General features: G+C 30.7%; 1 protein-coding gene across 3 annotated transcripts in view; it reads left to right on the top strand.

The window, feature by feature from the left end:
* LOC148233275 (uncharacterized) overlaps positions 1-17,282 on the top strand; it is an 83,779-nt gene that overhangs the window by 55,868 nt on the left and 10,629 nt on the right. For all 3 annotated transcript variants that reach the window (XM_088189158.1, XM_088189160.1, XM_088189159.1), the window contains exon 2: positions 2,924-3,015. In XM_088189158.1, coding sequence (XP_088045284.1) covers positions 2,961-3,015 — 55 coding nt within the window. In that variant the 5' untranslated portion in view covers positions 2,924-2,960. The remainder of the gene's footprint in view (positions 1-2,923; positions 3,016-17,282) is intronic.

Genomic DNA, 17,282 nt, shown 5'->3' with positions numbered 1-17,282 from the left:
GTGTCGAGTGCTACTTCCTGGTGACGTAAAAAAAACAACGACAAGATCTTCTTCCTGTTGTTCTTCATTGTTTGCGCTACTGTGCTGTAGTAGCCATTGTGTGTCAAAAAATCAATAGGGTATTTATTTAATCAGAGCGCATGATCGACACATTGCTCATTACAGTCTGGTATATTGCTATTTATATATTTTATCGAATATGCTATGTAAATTATATCCAAGTATTTTGTTTCATGTATGAGTCCATATTTAGATTATACAATAAATACATGTGCACGTTTTAAGTGCTTAATCCAGTGTATAATGTAAGGTTTCTTAGCGTTTGCTAAGAGACTATTCATCTATATATATACGTCCTTTACATATCGAATAATTGCAATAAATACATGCTTTGCTAACTTTACAAGAATAATAAAAAATGTGTACTTGATCTTTACTTTGTATAACAAAATATAGTTACAAATTTAAGTTTTATTGTGTATGCCAAAGATTTAAAATGATTTAGATGCATTTAATTTATTGCAGATCCTTTCTCTCTACATAGTGACTTAGACTCTCTGTAAAGATAGGCTTCCGTTAACCGTTTACTTTTTAGTATCGAAAATTATCATAATATGTAGTTTTCTTTACCGTATTTATCAACAGAATATTCCTACAATCTCGGTGGCAACGTTCTGGCCAGATAAACTTACATTAAAGATTTCGTAATATTTTTTAAGAGCAAAAAAAGGTTCTTCAAAGATGCTCGGTTTTGCTATGTATATGAAACTTATTTTATTTTGACGATCCATCAGTTGTTTCTATTGATTATGACATATTACTTAGCAGCATTCTTGAATCACGATTTATAATTTAGAATACCCGAATCACCAAGTACTCGAAATTGTTAAGAAAAATTATTTATACACATTTACGTATAAGAGGATATTTGCTTATTATTCGTTCTTGTATATCAACGCCTTTCTTTTATTTAATTTTTCATATTTTGTATGTTACAGTGAATGTGTATTACCAGTGAAAATATATTTTCACTAAAATTTCAGTGAAATCATATAGGAATACATTTTCACCGGTAGAAATATATTTTTCTGGCAGATGCTAGTGAAATTATATGCTGCTCAAAACTAACGGACTTGAAACTTATAAAAATGCAACGTAAGTGGTGATATTTAACAGACAAATAATAACCACTTGCGCCACTAGCAAATTTCGTTTCAAAAATAGTTGTAGCTGTGTACATTATCATCTGCGAAGTCGATAAATACACAGAAAATATAAATTAACTGTTTGATACATTATAACTGACCTAGCTAGTGAAATTATATTTTTACTAGTAACAGTATAACAGTTAAGAAACGTCCATTTTCTGTTTAAACCAAAACTTAACCTAAACGAATTAACTTTAACCCAAGTTCTAAAACTAAAATGACGTCTCTGATTCTAAACCAGAAATTCTCGGATTATCCCTAAAAAAAATCTAAAAAACAGTCTCTAATCTATCGCTAAAATATTTTTTAAAATATGTCATTTCAGTGAAATCATATTGGAATACATTTTCACCGGTAGATATATATTTTTACCAGTCAAAATTTTATTTATTTGGCATGTGCAAGTAATATTATATGATTTAAAATTTTCCATACGTAGTAATTAGTGCTTCTTTTCGAGAATTTCTCAAGAAAATGTAAAATCGAAAATTTTCATTTCTCGAGAATATTTATGACTTATAAAAAAATAATTATAAAGCATTTTTTTTATTTAAAATTAAATTTGTAATATATTTTTTTAAGGTTTACAACCAATGCATAAGTAAAGGCGGGTTCATGTCTAGCATGCATACTCCTTGGAAGGTTTTAATAGGTTACTGGGAATGACAAAATTATTTACAAATTTTGAACACTAAAAGACGACCTTTCTGAAGCTGTATAAGGAATATGCTTAATTACATTCTCTTTTTTGTAAGTTATAATATTGTTATAAAAGTCTTAATATGTTCGCTAGATAATTAAGCGTTTCCGCTACGACGGCGACGGCACGATTTTATTGCTTTTGACGTGGATTTTAAACAGACATTCTTGAATTTGGACAGAAAAATGCATGTCATTCAATAAAATACTATGAATTTTGATGAAATCGTAATAAATATGGATATATTATACATATCGTGTAAATAAATCTTTTTGCTAAATAAATTCAATGCATTTGTGATCACAAAAATTATAATAAAATTAACTTTTTAATATTTTTAATAAAATAATAAGGCGAAACTAATGTTAAAATTTACATTCTTATCCTTTACATAACATGCTTCTTTGCTATCCTTTTGTTAGCACATAATTATGAATATTGTTTCCTTGAAGAGAACCCTCTTAGTCATAATATTCCGCAGTAGCACGATTACATTATATATTTTAAATTATAGCTCACGAAAGACATTTCAGATTATATCACGTTACTGAAAAGATATTTAAAATATGCCAGATAATCAGTTTGCTTATTATACTATGGTAAATTTTATCTTTAGCGTCTCATTAGAAACTTGTATGTATAAAATAAATTTCATTTATACTTCCGTCTAAAGCACACCCCTAGAGCCTTCGCTCAATTTCACCATCAACTTTATAACCAACGTTTCCAACAAGCACCAGCCTCAAACCGTAATGGATTCCTTTAATTCTCCTCGTTCATCATCGTCTCGTCGGCCTCTCTTATTCCCTCTTTCATTTTATAGGGAATCTTTGCTCGACTTTGATGTCATTTTAAGGGCCGCATCGAACTTTATCTATTAACTCGCGGAATTATTCTCCTCGGTGCCTCTTCTTTCCGCCCACACTCCAAAGTAATGCGTATAATTTGAAAAGAGTCATAAAAATTGAGTTCTGCTTACTTTTACTTACTAAAAATAATATTTATTCTGTTTCAGAGCGTTTCGAGATTGCGGCTCTGATGCTTCGATCATCATGACACTGTATTCGTGGATGCATTGGTTTTGGATCACCATCGTAATGGCATCAGGCAAGTTGTCTACAATTTTTTATTTTGTTAGTTATTCGCTCGACCCCTGAGGTCGCCGTCATGTCATGGGTAGCAACTGACCTCCGAATATTCTCACTGACTGCGGATTGTTCTCACGAATTCGTGATAGATTATTCGTGCCGTACGGATATTTTGCATTATATTGTACTGTTTCCTAACATTGGTCTGTGAGAGTACGCACCAGCGCAAATAAAACACTACATAAAACTAATCAAATTTAAAAAATCATAGTTTTAAGATTTATTGTATAATATTATAGTGTGCTTGCTCTCAAGTGATTCATATTGGTATCAAGAAAATTAAATGCTCTTGTGTAAAGAATTTATATTTTTTATTTCGTGTCAGATCTAAAGATATTTCTCAAGGAAGGTATTTCAGCAAAAAGGTCAGGAATTAATGGTGTAAATTAGTATATGTATATATTATATAGTTAGGTGACGTGACACCAACGATGCTGCTCGTCTAACCTCAGTATTACTTATATCTAAAATATGTACTGGTATAAATCTCTGCTTCCGGCGTGAGCATGATCAACGCATAATATACTAAAACCGCCTGCTCATTCACTACCTCGTGCTAGGAATTTTGCCGATACTTGGAATTTACGCTGCGGTAAAGATCTCTGTATTCTAGTAGATTAATGTGTTACTCTCTCACACACACAAACATGCACATTACTTGAGCAGTTTCTCAGAGTAAGACGACAATCGCAAGCCTCGAGTTGAAACCTTATTTCCCACAGGCTGGATGTGGATAATAAATTTCTCTCCTTCATACTGTAGCTGTATGTGCGTATGAATAAGAAAATTAGCTTAATTAATTTCTATAAATAAACATATTATTCTACGACCTATAAGGGTTAATCATATTCTAGTAAAATATTCAGACCGCGACTATAATAATTCATTTTAATTTTTAATGAATATATTATGATCTAATCTGGCATTACTAGCATTTTTTCAATTAGATAATGTGAAAATAAATTGTGAGACTTTTTATTTTAATGTTCATATATTACGGTTTTTGGGTTAAAGATGCTTGTTTGTTAAATTATATTTATTTTTTTCTGTTTTGAATTCAGGTTTTGCTTAATCAAATTTCGACAGACGTTACTTTTATTATCGCGGGAAATTTTTCTGCGAATTCCACAAAATAGGTAATTGCTCCAGTGACCTCTCGGATATTCGCTCAAAATTAGGATCATTGTCTCGGAAATTTGATTCGCAAATTCGACGCGGTCGAATGACGCTTAAAAGCATTATTATCAAGTCTTGCATAATGAATTTCTAATGAACAAAATCGTTTAACTGACTTTTGAACGATTTATTTAACTGAGCGCTTCGTAATTTTGCATAGAAAGATAATAAAATTTAACATAAACTAACATTTTTAAATTATATGTGACAAAATAAAGAATTAAGGTTAATCTTGCGTTTAAGAGTAATTCTGATAGTTGTAATAATTAATTATATATTTACAGCCTTTTATGTAAAATTATATTTTTAATTATTTTTACTTCAAATTCATATCTTAAAATATTATACTGCAAAAATTTGGTATATAAAATTTTGAATCGGTGTTTACTTATTTCAAAGATAACCGTAAACTTGCCGTTCACGTTTACGTTTCAAAAAAGACAACCAGTAAGAGCAAAATATATCATCAAGTCTTAGATTCTAAGACATACCGGGTCAAAATCTATTTATAAAATAAAACTGAAAACTTTAATAACAAAAAATGTATTATTTTTAAGAAACTATTGTATTTATAATACATACATACATGTCAAATATTTTGCTTATACTTTTAACAATATAACAATATACTTTTTCTAACTCTAACAGTTCGCTTTTGCGCACCCTTATATTTTATCTTGCAGGAAAAAAATTATGATTCAGAATTTTTTAACTGTAATAGAATGGTATTTTTTTTTTACTATCAGTTGATATTGATTTTTTTTCCTCTAAATCTGATCTCTTTTTGAGCTTCAACAATGAGATAAATGGTAAATGGCCTGAAACCGAATTAATTAAATTGTTACTCTATGTCATCATAATGTTTTTTTTTAATTTTACTATGCTGTAAAATACTGTATTTTTTCACTAAAAAAAACATGTTTCACTATAAAAATTTCAGATCAAGTAACCTTTGTTTAAAAAAAATATTTATCTTGATAAAACATCTACAATTTAGTGAACTACGTCGTCATTATAAGAATAATAATATTGCGCCGTTAGGACCACCTGTAATTAGTCGCAAAAGTTCTATATATGTGTCCCTAGAATATTTTAAGAAACTTCGTTTTTCTCATCTGCCTAAACAAAGGATATCGCGTATCCGAGCAAACATCTATTAAAGTACTTGCATAAAAACAGTGAACAATGACGAGGATTGGAGACTAACCAACACGATAGACGAGTGGTATAAGTCGCTGACTATTGACCTGATAGACCTTAGTTCGAAACCTAATTTTTTTCAATTTAAATCGTGTCTGGGTGATCAGATATAATAATTATTATATCGATTGACCACCATAGATTAATTTCACCTAGAGTTTTCTAATCTTACAGATGAATAATTAAAATCAATCTATATGTCGTAATATTACGTATTAAATAATATAGATAATATTTTTCATAAAAAATATATCCCTGCTAAATAAAATTGCACTAATAGGTCAGTGCCTAATTCGAAGGAATGCGGCGTCGAACAGTTATTCCATAAAATGACGATTTTGGCAATATTACTAAATTTGAATCTATCGTTACGCAGCTTTAATCAGTAATAATATATGTATTAGACAATAACAAATAGTCTAGTTTCTCTGAATCAATTAAACAGTATCCATTAACAGTTTCAAAGCAATTCAATAAAATCGGGACTTTAATTAAACAAATGCTAATGTCGACCTCGAATGCCGAGAGGTATCAAACATCGCTAGATTACAAATTTTATAGCATGATTATGTTGACATTTTTATTGATTTTGAACGTACCTGTATGAAACAATAACAAATAGTCAAGATAATCGAGGACTTGAAGCGAATTTGAACTTTATGAACATCAACTTCCATGAACAGTTTAAGCATTTGTATAAAAAACTGATGAGATAGTCGGTGCCAAATTCAAACTCCATTCTATCGACAATTATAAAAAATCGCCAGGATCTGCATTCCATATAATTACTTTAAGCTCTAAGCTGTCAAGATCTTTATTAGACAATAACAAATTTTTTCTCTAATTGTTGCGCCAATGATACATTTTTAATTTCTTTAGTGGATTCTAATGCAAAGGTCCTTAGAATTCGTCGAGCCATTTAATAATCTGCAAATAATTTTTTTCCTCGTTTTGCAGATGCTTTTAATAAATAAAGAATTCGTTATTTTTTTACTAGTGAAAAATTCTGGATTTTGAAAATATTTATTTAATGACATCTTCGATTATATAATTTATCTTTAATTGCCTGTTGAAATTTCGAGCTCAACTCAGAATTGATATTTTCTAATTATTTTAACAAAATAATTAATGCTCTTTCGGCTGTCAATAATAATCGTGAGACTTGCTACTTCACAAAAACAATATTAAAAAACTTTTTGGATTATCGAAAAAAATAACCCCGAATCGTTTTGCATTCTGCCGATTTCCATGCGTATTTCTTTCTTATCGGAGCGGGTTCTTAGATCACCAAAGCGAAAATAAATCCGCCGGCCGGTTGGGGTAATATAAAATTGCAAAAAATGTTGGTCCTTTAATTTCTTTTGATATGCATATTTTCAAACATCTTGCACCTTCGGAATGGAACATTTTTTTGTCATTCCCAGACCCCTATTAAAATCTTTCAAGAAGTGTGCATATTAGGCATGAACCAGCCTTTACTTATGCAGTGCTATAAAAAGTACAGTGGATGTAAACCTTTTAAAAATATTCGTACAAATTTAATTTGATATAATAAAAAATACTTAATTTTATATATTGATTTGACATTTTTCTCGAGAAGAAACACTAGTAATGGATACCCACTGAAAGTATACGTTGATCTTTGCAAAATTGTTAAAAAAATTTGCTTTATTAAAATAGTTTTTGTATATAGGCTAAATACAATTTTAGTTCATAAATATCCATTTTAAGAATTTATAGTATCTAAATTATTTTGTAATCAAAATATATTGTCTGTTTTAATAGAAATTAACCCTTGTATTATGTTACACAAAATTATATATTATTGAGAGGGTAATATGTTTCACTCACATCCCGGACCTTTCCACGAAAAGTGAAACAATGAATATATCCAGAAATTATCGTTTGATCTTCCTGAATGACTTAGAATCGATGAGCACGCAAGGATTTGCTCTAATGTGGTATTACTCCCTTCTCTGATCTCAGCTTTTTCTCAGTGCGACACGCTCTGGTTGTCAAATGCCGTTTGTTTGGCAACCTTTTAGCGGAACCGATCTGCATCGGACGAACAAATTAAAACTGATTAATCACGCGACCGCCAACCGTGGCCGGACCGTTGCGGATATCTTGCTTCAAGAGTTAAAAGGGTCCCGGGGTAACCGGGTCACTTGGGCAAAATTCGCGCTTCGAGCTCTCCTTTGACATTTGAGATAGGATTGCCCTTTGTTGTGCGGCGTAATGTATAATACAACATAATTTTGAGTGACTCGAGAGGCCCTTTTGATTGTAGATTCTTGCTTCTTGAGCACCTATCGGATAGCTTGCTAAATTGAATTGGGTGGTTTGTGAATATGGTTTCGCAGTGTTCAACATTCAAATATATACAGCATGAATTTGCGTCATAATAATTCGAGTATATATTTCCATAAGAGTCCTTTTGACAACGGAGCAGATGTTCTTAATATTTTATATATTTACATAGTTTCAAAATCTTTCAAATCAGACATCGATTTTAATGTTAAGCTTTCGTTCCACCTAAAAATTAAATTCTAATTTGGTTTGTTCAACATTATAATAGATATAAAACGCTCGGTGTTGCGCATTATACGGCTCCATACTTGGTAATAAAGTCTACTTTGAATGGCGCACCCATATAACCTTTTATTTCTGAATTTGATACTATGTAATCAATAACAATTGCTCGATCAATAATGATAGTTTACTTCCGGTCATCAAGCACATTCGAGAGTCACTTACGTCATTCTTGGGAGCAAAGCGCGGAGGCGTTCCACATTTCACGCATCTGAGATTTCATAAACTAAATACAGTCACGAAGTCGCGTTTATGTATAAGATTGTAATAATCTCGAGCGCGAATATGCCAACTAACCAGAAATCGCAGTTGACTGAGGCGTTAACCGTTAAAAGCGAGCGAGTTTGATGCGCTCGTTAGTTTTAAAGAGACTCGAAACAAACTTGAAAATGACCCAAGTTATATCGAGCGTTTAATTATTGCTATTGCAAGTCATTAAAATGGTAATAATAAAATAATGCAAATTAAATATGCTTTTTCCCCAATATTGTATGTTTTTTGGTAAACTTTAAAATTTAGTTTCTGAATAAATATATAAATATAAAAACTGTGCATATATTTTTTATTTAACTTTGAGGATCTAAAAATAATATTTATTCTCACATTTTTTTAATTTTGATTGTATGCCTAATTTATCACTACTTAATACATTACAAATTAATAAAATTGCGTATCTTAATGATAAAATCTTTCACAATAAATCACAAATGAGTCTTGCATTATTATGATATTAAAAATAATTATAAAAATACTCGCAATCTCAGCTTTTAATGACTCGCACTCCTATTAAATAATCATAATTTTACTACATGCTAATTCGATCATTTGAGAGGCGTTCATAACCGTTAATTGTATGTATGTATAATTTGTGTAACGTTTTATTTTCTCTGTTAATGTGTTGGTTATGTACGAAAAATTATGAAACCAAAATGAAACAACGGAAATCGGTTTCATATACACAATAATACAACGTTATTTCGAATCTTAATTAAACTTCAATGGCGTCGAGACCTTATTAGAAAGCAATGCTAGGTGTATATGTATATAGTTAAAGGTATGGAATTTAATTTAACTATATTTGTATGTGCATAGCTCTGGTGATTAATCACTAAAATACTACTTAATATAAATATAATAAAATATTTTATATAAATTACGGATATGAAGGTGCAATTTACTAATTATCATATTTAGTCCACTATATTATGTAAATATAATAGATAATCTTTTCTTTCTTTAATTCTTGCAGTGATCTTCGTATTGCTTTATTACATAATTATCACATTTTTTTAATATCTGTCCTGATTTTTATTTTATTATGCAACATATTTAATTAAAAGTTTTACTAATAAGTCAACGCTTGGCTGTATTTTTTTCATACATTCGTTTAAAGTTTTTAAATACAGAATCATATTTTTTTCGTCTAGTCGGAGTTGAAAATAGTTTTTATAATTATATGGGAATACTATAAATAATATGTATATGGGAGTAATATAAATATGTATATGGTTAATACCGTAACAATTAATTATGTTTTCCATGTTTTAATATCTGAAACTGTATTTCTTATTTTCGGTCGTTATTACTCTGGCAAACTCCCTGAATCATCGAATTGTAATTAATAAATTTTATGCACATAAAAAAATGCAATTAAGAGTCCCGTGAGAAATGTTTTTAAAAGACAATTAATTAGCGATATGACACTAAAATTTCTTTCTCGGCGCAATTCACGCTTTTATGGCTTTGAAGTTTCAAATAAGAAGTAGTTAATAAGTTTTATGCACATAAAATCAAATGCAATTAAACTTGCTGTGAGAAAATTTTTAAAAGAGAAATAGCAATATGACGCTAAAAAAAATTTCGGCACAATTCACGCTTTTGTGGCTTGAAAGCTTTGAATAAACAATGCGTTCTTTTGAATATCTATCATTTAAAAATATCGCGATATTTCAGCATCGCCTAAATCATCCATGATTGCTATAAGAGGCGAGAAAGAGAATAATTAGGGTTTTAACTACTTGGTTATATTAATTTTGATATAATTTAGAGGTCATTTTAACGACCATTTTAAACAAACGAAAAGAGAGATTAATCCGTATCGATAGTAAGACCACACACAGTTTATTCACAACAATAATCGTAAATATTTCACGGACTACTTTATAACACATCCTTTCGAAACGATAAACATCCATCTCTGAAAAAGCTACTCTTTGTTTGGAAAGAACGCGTGCTATATAATACACTTTGGTTATGGTGGCCATCTGGTCTGTTTTTTTATGTGTAATTGACACGATCTAAAACGCGATGCAATTGGCTCGAAAACATACTCAACTGTGATTCGCCAGAGCTGTCTCGACTTCGCATTATAAAAACGAGACGAACGAAAGTGCATCGATATGATATACACCGGCGAATTGTCTAGAGATTATCTCGAGAACAAATTACAATGAAGACACCGACTTTTATGAATTTTAATTTCACCGCCTGATAGCGGCATCTAGATTTCTCTAAATGTGTGGTAACCTATTTGGGGTCCAGAAAAATTATCTCCCGCAATTTACAGCCAATTTATATCAATTGCTTGATACATTTTAACTGGTTTAGTTAGTAAAATTATATTCATACTATTGAAAATATAACTTCACTGTAAAAATTGTTTTTGAACTTTCATTACATTAATTCGCTTAGGTTAGGTTTGGGTTTGAACGGCAAATATATGTTTTATTTACAGATTTATATACGTTTTATAACCTCTAAAAATATGTTTTGATTTTAGAATTATTTTTTTTAGACTTGCCACACCGTCAATCAACTAATGAATTACATCTCATTTATTTTAGACGGTAAAATATGCTGGCGATCATTTGTAGGCAACAAATCGTTTATGTGATTAATTGTGGCGGCGGTAAACTGTTAGCGATTAATTGCTGGCTGTGAATTGCGGAAATTACTTTATATGTTTATAAAATAAACTGTCGTCTTTTTAGCTATAAAATCACAGCGCTTCGGCCTCAAAACCCGAAAGCCTGAATGTCACTGAAATTAAAAATCTTTTGCTCTCTGCGATTCAAATTTAAATGTTTTTGAATAAATTTACCATCACGCCAGCTGAAGTCCATGTGCCACACAACCCACAGCAGTGAAGTAAGCAGAGCGTCAAGAAAATTATTCTTATTGTAGCTTAATAGAAATAAATAATGAACACCACTTATAATTTTTAAACATTTTATAATTTGGTTTTGGTTTAGTTTTAAAACCGAAACTTTTCTGGCTGAATCATAATCAGAGAGTTCTAATTTATATTGTTAAATATTTTTTTCTTGATTCTAGTAGTTTTTATATATCAAGCAATCCCTTATTTGGCAGCACATTCGTATTTACATGATACATATAGTAGCACTGTGATTTTTTTTTTGCTCCACATCCGACACAGTTTATCGCACGCACTTCTGTAGTTATAAGATCCATACGTTTACGTTCCGCGTGAAAAAACGTAAACATTGCCCAATCACGCTCATTGTATTCGCAGTACAAAATCAAATATGGGTTTCGCCGTTGCGTCAAAACCGGTCGGTCGTTTCGACGGGTCAATGCCGCCAAGGCTGTCTGTCCAATGTTGTCATGTCGAAAGTGAATCCGAAGCGCTAGTGTGCTGACAAATTCGATTTCGACCCTGGAAGGTTTCTCGCTCTTAATCGAATTAGGCGAATTTTTGCACGGAAGTAATAAAACTGCGATGGCTCTTCTAACTCGATTTGCTTCTAGCGCTCGTCGTTCTCGTTCGGCGATTAATGTAATCGCCTTTGACGCTCCGGTGACTCTTTAAGTGCATACGATGAAAAATGTAGAGTAATCAATATAATTATATAAATCTAAAGGGAGCTGAGTGCGTCGTACGACCTTGGGAGATATTTTTTGAAATTCAATTAGTTTATGTTAGTCATACGTACAATGAATCACGTTGCCTTGAAACACGTGTATAAATTGCACATTTATAAACAAAGAATATACAATAGGGAATACCTACAACTGCTACCACTCAAGAAAACGTTTATAAGATTGTTCAAGATTTTTAAAAATTCATGTGGGATAGATTGAGTTTCCAGCAGTTGATAGGTAATGTTTTTTAACATGCGTCATCTGGCTTTCTAATCCGTTATGACGATGTTCATAATAGTTTTATGGAAATATTTGTTTAATTGAATCATAGCATAAATCGCAACAATATAAAAAGGGGTTTAACCATCCCATATAAGAGCAATTGTTGAGCTGTTGGCTAGCAAAGTAATGGCTTCTATTTTTAGGACGCGAAGAGGGTGATGGTGAATTACCTTTTTAAGGTTGAACCCATAACAGTTCAATACTATTGTTAGATCAACTATGTAAAGAAATAAAACTAAATCGTTCTGGATTGCTATCAAAAGACGTTTATTATATCATGATATTACTCTAATACATCATCGGATAGAACTCTGACAGATTTTCATGTATTTCCAAACCTCAAAACCATGTAAGTGCAACGATTCGTTCATAGAATATGTCGTAGCAGCCGTAATGCCCGCACTACACTCTCTGGAAGTTGTCCGAACCGAAGTTAAAACTGAAGTCGACCGAGAATGTCGCAAATTTCATATGCTATCCGGACGGCGGCCGTGAATGACGTCTGTACGGCGGCTTCTGTCACGTACAGCTGGCATATTTGCGCGCGATCGAAAAAAGTGCCAAACAATCGCAATTTTTAAATTGTCATATTATTAAAATTACGCTACTGATATATATAAAAGTTTGTGTGGGCACTCACTAATACAATATCAGTGAAAACTTTTCGGTCGTAAATATTCAATTTACGCAAAATCTTTGTAGGCTTTTGCAAAATTCCATAAGGCATAAAAATGACACTTTAGAATATGAACACCACATCTGTGACTATCCTAGAATTTGTCGCCATCGATTCTCAGTAAGAATTCGTTATGGTGTGACATTTATATAAACCAATATAGGAAAATACATGAGGATATTCGAAACGATTTTTTTAACAAAATCAAGTACCACTAATTATTTTTTAATTATTTAATTTAATATGAAAAAAAATATAATTACGATATCTGTTAGAAGAATATACTATCAAAAATATAATTAATCCCTTTTGGTGCCCTAAAATATTCAAAGATGTCAGTAAGGATCTGTTAAAGTCCCCGATAAGCATGTGGTTGAAGTCCCCGATAACCACGTGACTACGATGCAGCACTCGACATGCGTGTTGACCATAGGACGCCTACGCGCATACTGAAATTGTACCGAGTTACTCGTTTTATCCCAGTTTGCGAAAAATTATATCATTATCTCTCTTACTGTTGTCACTCAACACGCGAGAGAGCGAAAGGGGGAGTAACTCACCCTCGAAAGAGCAGCTCCGACTTCGTTCCGTTTGCCGACAATGTTCGGAAGCGTTCGATGCTGGCCAAGTCGACTGAATTACCCCCACTTTACCTCCCGTTCTCGGTAACCTCGGACAACTTCCGAGAGATTTTAGAGCGGGCAGAACCGAACTTGACCGAAGTAACCCCGAAGTAACCCACTATATTCTCCGTCCTTGGCCAACCTTGGCCAACTTCCAGAGAGTGTAGTGCAGGCATAACGCAATATTTTGCAGACCAAGACTAATAAACATTTCTTCAATCTGAAATCATAAAATTACAATCGATAGACCAAGTGACTGAAAATGAGGCTATGTTAAAAGATTCAGGCTGCAAAAATTGAGTAAATTTCTCTTTATATGATATCATATAATAGACATGTTTAATTTATTTTTAATTTTAACTCTTATATTTTTTTTAATGAAAAGCTTTTGAATTTTTTTAACAGACGTATTATTGTTATATTGCAGTTTCTAAAATTATATTTATATTTTTAAGTTTTTTACCATTTTTTTTTTAGATAATGTTAATTTATATTTTATTTTTAATGGCTGCCATTTTGAATCAAAATAGTTGATCAGGCTGACTAATAAACATTGCCTAGATATTTAAACGAACTTTTTTTAATGTAACAAATTTTATGGTGAATTTTTTTTTCTATATGGGCCTAGAAAATTTATCTTCCGCATTCCATCGCCAACAATTTACCACCAGCAATCAATCGCTAGCGGTTTACCATCGCGTCAATTTATAGCCAACAAATGATCGTAAGCATATTTTATTGCTACACAATACATATAATATACATAAATTTATTGATCATTTTAAATTGAAAATAATTAAAAATCAATTTTTTGATACATATAAACTGGCTTAGTTAGTAAAATTATATCCATACTATTGAAAATATAAAGTAAAATATTTTTTTCACGTTAAATAAAAATCCAAAAGGTGCAAACACTCAGAACGATTGATTAGAATACTAAATTTAATTTTTAAAATTAGACTTACAAAATAAATTTGATTGATTAATGTAATATGAGTAACATAAAAGTATTGACGCCTTTTTTTAGTAATTTGACTTTCACATTTCCATTCGTAGATTCAGACACATTTCATACTTGATAACAATATTGCAACTTTAAATTTACATAGACAAACACATGTAATGTTATTTATATTTAATATTATATAATGCATACTTTTACAGTCAATATAATTGTTAATAATGTTAATGTATAATTTGACCAGAATCGACAAATTTGGTTTACGTACTCGTGTGTTGAGTTCCATTGGTTTATATTTATTTACAAAGAGAACATATCTAGTACATAGTGTGTTAATATGGTAGCATATGGTTTATCTTGCTCTCTGTATATTTATTGTGCAACTGATTTCTACGAAATGTTTAATTTTAAACACTCGTTGCTGGATTCTCATTTAAAAGCTCCTTGTAAAAAACATATAAATAACCTTGGATAGCTTTCGCTATTTCTTACTATTTGACACGATGTCCGCTTAAGTGCCAAGTCTTGTTCAAAAACAACTGGTCATTTGATCTGATTTACTGTTGAGTAATATTTACTCGTATTCTCTCATTTTTCCATGTTAGATTGGAGACATTTCACAGCAATGTCTCATCAAGATGTTCAAAAAACTTATTAGAAATATCGCGCATTGCTTATTATTTATTTATAGCTTGCTTAATATATTGCTATTAAGCTTACATCGATTTTTCGAAATGCATATTCGATCACCATTCATAAAACTAAAGATCACCGATATACTCTTTGAGTGATGATAGATAAATAAGAACTGATGCATGACTGTTTATTGCAATCTATCAATCAATCACCATTTTTTCTAACTGAACCAAATAAATAGAAAGCAATTGTTTCAAACGTCATTTCTAATTATTATCAAAATAAATAAGTATATTATAATAAAAAATAATTAAAGATTATTTTGATTAAACGTCAGTAATTTTTATGTTACATAATATAATACTTGAATTGATTTAATCCAAAAATGAAAGTAGCGCATCTTTTACGTATCAAAAATTAATCACAAACCAAAATTATAATAAATCCATTTTTTATTAAATACGCATATATTTATAGATTTCATTTAACTGCGAATTATTATTAACGGGTCCAGACGCGCATGAAAGTAACTTTGAAAGCACATAATAACCGCCAATGTTTTTAATTAAGCTCATATTTTTTCATACAAATTAAATTAATGCACAAAAACGTTATTTGCTTTCAACTTGAAATGCTAATGAAGATATCTTACATTTAAATTTGTAATAATTAATAATTATTCTTGCTATAAAGGTTAAGTAAATATATATTTAAAATATTACTCGCCAGTTTTCTTCACAATTATAAGTTTTTTTGGATTACTATATTTCAATCTTCTAATACAAATATATGTTTTAGCTGCTTCGCTCGTGACATTGTGACGTAAAATTGCTTATAAGAAAAGCAATTAATGTCACATCGCAAATCGCTAAAAACTTCCAAACACAATCACACAATTATCGGATCTTCAAACTGTTCAGACTTTAATAGTCGCTCAACACCAACATGTCAAACCAAGTCTAATAAGGCACAGTGCCTAAAACAACACTTCCATTCGGAATTCGCTTTCCCAATATTTTTTTATTGTACCTCTGCAGATTTAATTTTACTCACTAGGCATTTAGAGCTTAAAAGTTAAAACGCATGACATGCAAGTGTATATTTATTTATTCATTAATTTTCTAAACATCCCAACTTTTTACCGTTCCGTCCGAATAGAGCCAATTTAACGCATTACACACACAAATTAAAATCTTTCGTCCTTGCCGCTGGTTAATTGGCTTTGGCGATTCGATTTGACACATTTTCGCTATTTTCCTGAGAATATTCGCTCGCCATTGTTGTTTGACACTTGCGCAACTCTTAAGCCTCTAAGGTTAAATCGCTCAATTGGATTTGTACTGTGTGTGTGAAATGGCGTAGATTTTTTCTACTTTATAATTTGTGCTCAGTCCGCTGCGTTTCCTTCGCGCGACAACATTGATTAGACAAATTTTTGCTATTTTACTAGCGAGTAAAATGTGTTAATTCTCTTTCTCGGAATAAAACAAAAAATTATATTTTTCTCTCTCGCCTTCTAATTATATAAAATAATAAAATGAGCTCTTCTTGTAAATTTATAAGTGGAGTTTCATAAATTTACGATATCAGAAAAGTTCTATCGTTAACCGAGGGCAGATTCCAAGTTTTGTTTAATTAAAGATTATTTATTTATATTATTTGATATCATAAAATATGTGCTGTGGTATTTTATTTTGACGTTAATATTGATTGATAAAAGATCGTCATGAATGTGAGAGATAAGATTTATATGACTCTGATTATATTCGCTCTATCGAAAAGTAAGTAGAAATTATATAATTATTAAAAACATTTAATTAATATTTTAAAAGACTTTTTTTATTCCGTAAAAAAACATAAATTAATATTATTTTTATATCGCAATTGAATAACTAAAGTCGCGATAAAGCGCTGTATATTATGAGCTAATATTAGATGTTTATTTTATCAAAAATGTTGAGATCTACAATATACATATGAATGTTCATAAATATATCCTGCATTTATTTTTATTGCTAGAAAAATGAAAATCACTACCCTTTATTTATTTATTTAATTAACTTGCTGTGTAACTAATATTTAAAGATAAATAAAAGGCGCATTTAATACAATTACTTAATAATAAAATTTTGCCTATGTATAATTAGTCATGGTTTTATTAGTGCAACAACGTGGATGCACCTCATACCGCTCTC

The sequence above is a fragment of the Plectrocnemia conspersa genome, unplaced genomic scaffold (genome assembly GCF_051122295.1).
Source record: "Plectrocnemia conspersa isolate PC_06_02 unplaced genomic scaffold, ASM5112229v1 ptg000008l, whole genome shotgun sequence".
Classification (NCBI taxonomy): domain Eukaryota; kingdom Metazoa; phylum Arthropoda; class Insecta; order Trichoptera; family Polycentropodidae; genus Plectrocnemia; species Plectrocnemia conspersa.
The sequence above is the reverse complement of the archived record's forward strand: the minus strand, read 5'-3'. Positions and strand labels throughout refer to the sequence as shown.